We start from the raw sequence: 9319 nt of genomic DNA, 5'->3' as shown, positions 1-9319 counted from the left end.
AATAAAATTTTAAATCACAAAATAAATTTCTAATATGGGTAATTTTACAAAAATTAAATTTGTATCTTAAAACTAAAATAGAAAGAAAATTTATGTAAAGAAGTAAAATGACAGTGAAAATATTATTACAACATTTAGATATAATATGTTCAAACAATTAAGAAAATATTTTTCTATGATTAATATTTGAATCGAGTATGTTAGTTTGAGTTTGAATGCATAGCATAATTTTTTAAAAATGCGGTCCATTTTAAAAAATAGAATGATAAGAATTATTTGAATTTGAGATGAGATTATTTTTTTGTTTTTTTAAAATATTACGTAAATAACTAAAATGACAGTAAAAATATTACTACAATATTTAGAAATAATGTGTTCAAACAACTAAGAATTTTTTTTCTATGATTAAATAAAATTTTAAAAATATAAACTAAATATCTAATATTGGTAATCTTACTAATAAAAATTAAAAATTAAATTGTATCTTATAGCTAAAAAAGAAAGAAAACTTAACTGCATCTAATACAAAATTAATTATAAGAGAACTCAATACATTTGAAACATGATAATCAAATAACTTATGTATTAATATTTTAGACTAATTAAAAGTTACAATTTAAAACAAAATATGATATTATTTTGGCTCTAGATAAAACATTAATATAAAAACTAATTAACATTTGTAGTAAGGAAGAAAATGCACATAAAAAAAATAGAGGTAGTGTGAGGATACTTATACTTTAAATTAATTTAAAAATAGATAAAATAAAATAATTAAATTATATTTAAAAGTATTACTGATAAATTTAAATGATTAAAATATTATTAATAAGAGGATAAAAGCATAAAAATATACCAAATTTCAAGAATAAAATATTTATTTTTATTAAATACTATTAAAAGGATAAAAAACAAGACATTAATTTAATTATAAGTTAATAAAAAAATTATATGATAGTATAATAATATTAATATTAAATAATACAATAACTATAAGAAAAGAATAAAAAAAAGAATTTATGTAAAAGTGATGTGATGAATAAGATATATTTGACTCCCAGATAAAAATAAAGTGATAATAAAAATTTTGTTAAGATAATATGATCTAATGTGCTCGACCAAGATAGATCACAATATGGCATGTTTAATATTCTTTAATATCGACAACGGAACGAAATACAAGTACCAAAATCAAGGGATTAGGTTGCTACAAATATATATAAAAAAGATTGGTTGTTCACTACGAGATCTGAACAATAATTTCATATCATGTTTCATAATTAAATTCTCATGTTATATAATTTTTATCTGAGAGGTTTATATTTTAAGGTTATTTATACATGATTCAAGTAACAACAACAACAACAACAATAACGACCCAGTATAATCCCACAAGTGGGGTCTGGGGAGGGTAATATGTACGCAGACCTTACCCTACCCCGAAGGGTAGAAAAGTTGTTTCCAGGCAACCTATATCACAATTTGAAATGATTTGTTTGTGCATCGCGCGGGTACTGATACTAATTTAACATTAATGTTAATGTTATCTTTTAAAGGAATAAAATAAAAAATTGAGTGGGGCACTTGCTTTTTCCTTTACTTTTTCCATATACAGTAATTTCAAGATTCCTTTCAGTGGAATATTTTTTCCTACAATATGTACTTTTGACTTGCATCCAGGACTGTCTAGTTTTTGGGAGAGTGCCCAATAATATACAAAATGAGAGTGCCGTTTGGTATGAAATATTTTTTGATTTTTCTATGTTTGGTTTGCTTAAATATTTTGAAAAATATTATTTTCATGAATATATTTTTCTCCGGTGGGAGGAAAATAACTTCCCTGCCAAAAGGACGTAAAATATTTTCTAAAATTTTTTGTTGACTTTTCCCACACTTGCATACCCCCCGCCCTGCTCACCCCCTATCACACATGCTACCCTCCACCCCATCCTGAGGGAGAAATTCAAAAATAGTCAGATTTATAACTGGTCGTTCAAAAATAGTCCAGTTTCAAAAGTAATCGAAATTTAGCCACTTTTCATGTAAAGATAAATCTGAGCGAAAATATTGTTCAAAACCCGAAAAATTAAGTATGCTTGAACTCTAGCATATTATACTGGAGTTCCAGAATAAGTATGCTGAAACTCCAACATAATATGATGAAGTTCCAACATAAGTACACTAGAACTCCAGCATAATATGCTGGAGTTCCAACAAGTATAATTGTCCAGTATAATATACTAGAGTTTGGAGCACCGGTGCTACAGTCTCCAGTATATTATACTGGAGTCAGCAAAGTATACCGGTCCAGCATAATATGATGGAGTTCATACACAGGTGCACCGAACTCCAGTATATTATGCTGGACCGGTCTCTGTTGCAGCAAAATAGTGACTATTTTTTATTGACTTCTTAAACGCTGACTATTTTTGAATGATCAGTCCGAAAACTAACTATATCGTGCTATTTTTACCCATCGTTATGCATAGTAAATGGACTTGTAAATCGTAAATAACAAATGCTTTATAAATCGCAGACGAGGAAGAATCCGACTTATAAATCGCATATGAAGAATCCGACTTATAAATCGCATATGCGCATTGCATACTAAATACGATTTGTAAATCGCATATATTCTGCCGTTCGGCAAATGAAGTAATGGGGGCTCAATAACCTACATTCAACCTTCAATTCCTTCACTGCTTCGTCCGAGAAAAAGCCCTAATCAAAATCTTTTGATTTTCAGGTAATTTTAAACAATCGTTTTTAAGTTATGAGGATTGATATATAACAAGGTTTCCTTTTTTTAAAACTATAGATTTTGCTCACTTTGAGTTTTGAAAGCTTTCATTTTCTTCTCTTTTGAAAATCAGAGCTCCCTTTTGTTGATTATAATCTTGTGGTGTTAATAGTAGTTTTGAATTTGCATTATTTTTTGGTTTTGAGTTTGTGCTTTGTTCCGAAAGTTAAATTTCCTCACTCGAATCAGCATTTTCCAGTAGATGACACTAATAACAGTGAGCTCTTTGTTTTCTGTAGACACTCCACATTTTTATGGCCTTTTTCATTTGCTCTTTGCAAAAAATTGCCTTTTCCCCCATTTCTCTGCTTCACATGTTGCCATATAGTACTCTTTGTCTAGCACAGCTTTTGTCAAGAATGGAATATTGCGGCTGTCAATTGCCATTGGGTTTAGCACCAATATTGGTGAGTTCATATTGCCAATTGAGAACTCAATAATCGCCCGCAGCCTATCATCAAATGTCTATCCATGTGTTACTGTTAGCAATTGAGTGAAACCCATTGAGAATTGATATTTAAAGGAATATCAGCTGCCTTGTCATGAAATGACAAAGCCTCTGTAGCAACAAACTTTTCCAGTGCATTAATCCTCAAGTTCACATAGTCACAATTCAGGGGTGCGTTTTAGTACAAATAGTCTATAGTACAAATATGCTCCACATGTCAGGAATCTCTGCATATCAGGAATATCGCAAGCCTTGAGTGCGTTTCAATTAATCGCAATTTTTAACTGCACTTAGAGTACGAATACTCTCTGCAACATGGTCAGAGTCTGGAAAGAGCAAAATAAAAAAACGTTCGAACACTGAGACCTAAAAGTTGCGAATTCTAAATGAGCTTCATAAGTTGCATTATGACATTGAGTTTTATAAGACTCATTTGAAGAATGCAATCTGAATTCTGAGCTAATGCCACTCCTTGTTGGCTCTTTACGTCAGTAACTTAGGACGCATGAACGTCTCATTCCATGTATGATTTTTGCATATTTTGCTATTCTCACAATAACTACATATTCCTGGAATTTTGCAGCTAATGAGCGCGCACTTGGGGAAAAACATCCCTTCATTCTTTCCTTCAAGAAGAGCCAAAGGGCTAAAGGGGTTTTAGGGTGTAACTTTCTCGAGCTTGTTTTTGCAATCAACAATATGCCAATTAAATGGTAATGATTCTTAAATTGTACAAAAAATGTAACATTTTCTACAGATTTTTGTGCATTTGCTTATATTTATCTGTACACCATGTTACTTTGTCCGTCCCTAGGGTTTTGCACTGGCAGCCAAATGCAGGCACAACAGTCAACACTCAAATACTAACAGAAGTATCTCAGTGTGTTGAGAGTATAAATGGGGTTAAAGAAGGAAGGTGGAAAGCTACTCTTAGCTTCTACAAACCCATGCTCCGAGGTATTTGATTACATAATTATCCATATAATCTATTTAACACATGCTAGTATTATCTTTGCATTCTTTTTTGTTTGTACCTGTGTTTTACTATAAAGGGGTGTTTTTTTCTCTGAATTCATTAAAAAGATTGGTGTTTTAGCATTTTCTGTTGATACCTGTGATTTTCTATAACTCATCAAAAAGATTGGATTTTTAGGTAGGTTTTATCTTCAGTAACGTAAATTATGTAAGCAAAGTAGTTTGGAAATTTGGGTCCGAATAGAGCAGAATGGTTATGAAGGATCTTTTTTTTTTTGGGGGATAAAGTAAAAGTTTATTCATGTACCAACCTGTGATTTACTATAAAGGGGTGATTTCCCCCCTCTGAATTCATTAAAAAGATTGGACTTTTAGGTAGTTTTTCTCTTCTGTAAGATAAACTATTTATAAGCCAAGTAGTATTGAAATGATTTGGAGGATTCATCTAGCTGACACTAACTGTGTAGTTGATTGATTGATGGATTGTTCCTCTTCCATAAGGCAGGCTTTTGGAAGAGTGTTAAACTCGCGTAGGAGCATGAGTAAGAAGAATTTTATAAAGATAAAATGGGAGGGGTCAAGAGGATGTGAAGATTTACGGGGTAAAAAATTGAAAATGAAATTTTAGGGTGAGGAATTAAAGATTTATAGGGTAAAAGATTGAGAATGAAAGTTAGGGCTCTCATTAAGCAGCCTTTGGTAAGGCTGAAAACTTGTCCTTCGGAAAAAAAAAGAGTGGTCCTTTTAGGCAATATAAAACAGATGCACACAAGCATTGACATATATGTTAGTGATAAGTTTAAGCTATTCATTCTCAGGCTAGTTAAGCTTGATAATGTTGTGCACATGTGAACCTGCTTCAACCTTGCGTATCATTTTTTTTATAATCGAAAAATCTCGCGAGGGCAGTGGTGCATGGTTTGGGACTCGATGTATAATGGGCCCACCCCTCTACTTTTTTCAACTTAAATACCTAGCTTTTGCCTGTGACATGCTTTGAACCTGTATGTATGTCTAACTTACACATCGCACGGTGCCCTCCTCGTATCACTAGGATAAATCCCGGGGGGCAACTTTGCATGTCATTTTTATGAGTACTTTTGCACCTTTATAGGAGATATGATCGTGGAGTGACTTTTTTTTTCTTCCTCTTAGTAGAACAAGCAAATGCATTGGAGTTTCCCCGTGATTTTTTGGGTATTTCACTTCAAGAACAGCCCAACAAGTATTACTTTGTAATTAGAGGGCAACGGTTGATCTTGGAAGCAGAGTCATCAATTCAGACGATAATGGAGAAGTTGCAGTCTTACAAAACAAGGGTTGCACTTAATTTTGAGGTTTGTATTACTGAGATCTGCAAATTGTTGTTCTTACTGCAGGAGGATGATTAACTTATCTAGCACCATCCTGTTCTTATTGCAGGAGGATGATTAACTTATCTAGCACCATCCACAGTCTTGGCTTTGTAAATTTAAATGTCTATAAGTGATATTATCCGTATTTACTGTGCTTTAATGATTTGTGAAGATTGAAGAACTCCCCACTTTAATAAAATTATTTACCTAGTTAATAAAAGTGAAGATTGAAGAACTTAACGATGATGACTGAATACATATGTGGGCCCTTAAAATTGCCCGAATTATTCATTTAGACACTTGAACTAATGATTGTACCTATTGAATGCTTGAACTCAAGCCAACCTGTATTTATTAAACACAATAAACTGACATGGCACAAGATGTGAGTCTCACTTCTCTTGAGCGCGTGAACACAGTAAAAATGAGCTGACATGGATTTTCTCCTTCCTCAAATGTCTTTATAATTCCTTTCTCATCTCCCTCAACAAAACAAGACCATCTTCCTGTACCAGATGTACTCACCAAAAAAAGTTCCATTCCTTTGTTCCATTTCTCTCAAAGTCACCATTCTATAGGGAACCTTCTCAATTTGCACCTTTTCCATAATCCAAGACAGTCCATTCCTTAGTTTTCTAAAAAAATACAGCTATATTTTCAAGGACATATAAATATGAAATAAAAAACTTTGATATTAGATTTGGAATGGGAGATTGGACGCCTGCCATCCTTGAAATTTAAATTATTTATATTTTGTACCTTCAAAATTTAAGTAATCAAAAAGCAGTAGTTTTTACGGGTTAAGGATGAAAAGCAGTGGCTTAGAGAGAGAGAGAGAGAGAGAGAGAGAGAGAGAGAGAGAGAGAGAGATGACTGATGGAATTGGGTTTCACCGGAGTTTGACTTCCAGCGAGTTCCTTTCCTTTAAAACTGATTGGTCTTCTACAGCGAGAACTGAGAGGAAAAAAAAAATCCAAGGAGAAGATGGAAAGAAGAAGAAGGGTGAGTGTCTTCTGTTAGATCTTGAATGTTGCTGGTTCTGATTTTAATGGTGAAAAGAGATGAGCAGCAGTTGCTTTTTTGGGAAAAAACAGAGTTTTCTCCTTTTGATTTTGGTTCAATCTTGTCTCTTTTATTTTGATAATTTGGGATTAATTGCCACTTGGCTCTCTCTCAGTGGCTTCTTTGCTGTGTCAGCAGCATGTGAAACACACGCATGTATGTTCTTAACTGTTTCAACACATCTGTGTCTAATAGGTACAATTTGAATAGAGATCAAACGATTAATAGGTCATGAGCTTAGTTTAAGTGTCTAAATAAAAAATCTTGACAAGTTTAGGTGTCTTCACTAGGTAGAGGTAAGGTCTGAGTTCACACTATCCTCCCCAGACCGCACCTATGGGAATATACTGGGTTTGTTGTTGTTGTTGATGGCAAGTTTAGGTGTCTGTCTGTGGATTCAGCCTAAAATAAAGTTTCAATTCTTAAATAATTGTCTTATCCAGTTGGGTGGCCATTGGCCAGCTATACTTTTTCAAACAGGACTCATTTTTGAACTGGCCAAATCGGACGCTTCAGTGTTGTCATCAAGGCTCTAAGGCACACTTTTCCTTGCCAATGAGCGTCATCCTGAAGAGGCTTCACTAAACAACTGATATTTCACTTTACCATAAATTTTCTTCAATTTCTTTGTCCATATATTTGGTATTCATGCTTATAGATATTACTCTTAGACTACACATACATATTTGTAGTTTTTCTTCATTTGCGCCTCTTTATTAAAGCCCGCCTTTATTTGCGCTTGCGCTTAAAGCCCATCAGGCCTTAGAGCTTTTTTGCGCCTTTTGGTTTTGGTAACACTGTTCTCTATGGTGATTCTTAGAAGATAATTTTCCATACTTACTTTGGTTTATCCTTCAGAATTCTAAAAAAAGAATTTACTTAGCACTACTTCATAATACTCATTAAAATATTTGACTTGCATAGGGGTTTCAGTATCAACTTGGTGACTTCCAGCTGCGAGTGGGCAAAGTTGTTCCAATCCACTCTGAGAGCTTGAGGGGAATAGTTATGGAGGTACGAAATAAGTTTAGATATTTATTCTCAGTTGAATGCTTATTATGTGGTTAAAACTTTCTTGGAACATAGCTATGTAGGGTTTTTGTGGTCTATTATGCTTGTTATTCTGCATGGAGAGGAATTGACTTATTGTGCTTTCCTAGAATAATTACTACTTCTGTCCTTTACTTAATGCTAAAACATGAACACAAAAACATATTTTCACATGAGACTTCAATAGTGCTGGCTTCTGGAAACAGCCTCTCTACCTGTAGGGGTAAGGTGTGCGTACTATCTACCCTCCCACGACCGCACTTGTGGGACTATACTAGGTTTGTTGTTGTTGTTACTTCAATAGTGCTGGCTGAAGGAAGTACAATGGAATGGATTGAATCAAGTCAATATTTGGTGGTGTCTCTGGGGGTATGTGATGCTGTGTGGGGACTGGGGACTATCTTGTTGATCTTATCTATTAAGGTTCTGAAATGCTGACATGAGATATTGACTATCTTATCAGTATGCACTATTAGATGGATATCATTTGATGTTGCCTAAGTTCATGGTCTACCTTATAGTACAAAGAAAGAATGATGAACTTTTCTGGGTTTATAGTTTTAGGAACATAACTTCATGTCACACTTCACTTTGAACCCCAAATAGTCCACTAGTAGGCTGTTTCAGGTTGGTTCTATTTTAGGTAGAATTAGGAGATGAGGAAAGAGAAGATAGGCGATGAATGTTGGCATGAAGAAAATTACTTTATATATATCAAATACACAATGGACGTTCTTTTCTTTTCCTCTCCTCCCATTATCTTCAGCATGATCTCACCCTCCGTCTTTCTTCTGATTTTAGTACGTGTTAATTGGGTGTTCTTAACTTTGTTGTGCTTTTCTCCACCTAGTTTTTGCATTGTGACAGTAGTTCATAAATTTGAAGCAGTTCTATGTTATGACTTATGAGCATGCTGGCCTCACAAGTTGTTTGTTTCTTTTGTAGATGGAATATCTTCCAATTTCCTCATGGGAGAAATCGCACCAGATTATGGGTGAATTCTTCGACATATGGCAGGAAGCTCTTGCGAAAAGATCATTACCTGGTCATTTCGTGCACATTGAACCAATTTTGTCAGAGTTTGGACTCTCTGATCAATATACTTCACAGCACACAGCTGTACAGTATGCTAGCATTATGGCTCAAATGATAGCTACAGCTCAATCTGCACAAGCTGTGAGAAATTAGATTTTAGCATAATATTCTGTTGACAATATAAGATTTTAGCCTTGTACCTGTTGTATTCTCACAACAAAAAGATAAAAGCAATGGTTTTCCCTTTAGCTCCAGACACCAGTTCATTATGATGCTGCTACTACTGCCTTGCATATAAAACCGACGTTAAAGACAGATCTGAATATTAGGAAACTAAAGTGTTTCGTCGTTTTAAACATTGGCCTCAAGCTGCATAGAGATTACTGCTATCCAGGAGATTGCTTTCTGTAAATTGTCTGTTCTACACTTTATGTTCAGAAACAGATGGGGAATATGCACGTAGAAGGTGATGTCTATACATAGCTTCTTTTCCTTTTACTGGGTGATATGAAAGGAAAATGTTTGCTTTTGTCTCAAGTGCAAGAATAAGGAAACAGGATTGTACCAGAGATGGAAAAAACCGTTTCTGGGTCA

The 9319-nt window shown here is 34.0% G+C and overlaps 1 protein-coding gene across 2 annotated transcripts; it reads left to right on the top strand.

Annotated features, from left to right (window-relative positions):
* The first annotated feature begins 2431 nt into the window (after positions 1–2431).
* Positions 2432–9081, top strand: LOC107829627 (mediator of RNA polymerase II transcription subunit 20a-like). Of its 2 annotated transcripts, none has more exons than XM_016657078.2 (6): positions 2432–2746; positions 3832–3961; positions 4063–4205; positions 5379–5560; positions 7565–7654; positions 8636–9081. In XM_016657078.2, the coding sequence occupies exons 2-6, from the start codon at positions 3948–3950 to the stop codon at positions 8876–8878; spliced, it is 672 nt and encodes a 223-aa protein (XP_016512564.1). In that variant the 5' UTR covers positions 2432–2746; positions 3832–3947; the 3' UTR covers positions 8879–9081. The 2 variants fall into 2 exon arrangements, with proteins under 2 accessions (XP_016512564.1, XP_016512565.1); XM_016657079.2 differs by having other exon boundaries at positions 2585–2746; positions 5382–5560.
* Positions 9082–9319: the final 238 nt, after the last annotated feature.

Source organism: Nicotiana tabacum, chromosome 8 (genome assembly GCF_000715075.1).
Source record: "Nicotiana tabacum cultivar K326 chromosome 8, ASM71507v2, whole genome shotgun sequence".
Taxonomy (NCBI): domain Eukaryota; kingdom Viridiplantae; phylum Streptophyta; class Magnoliopsida; order Solanales; family Solanaceae; genus Nicotiana; species Nicotiana tabacum.
Note: the sequence above shows the minus strand (reverse complement) of the source record. Positions and strands in the feature narration are given on the sequence as shown.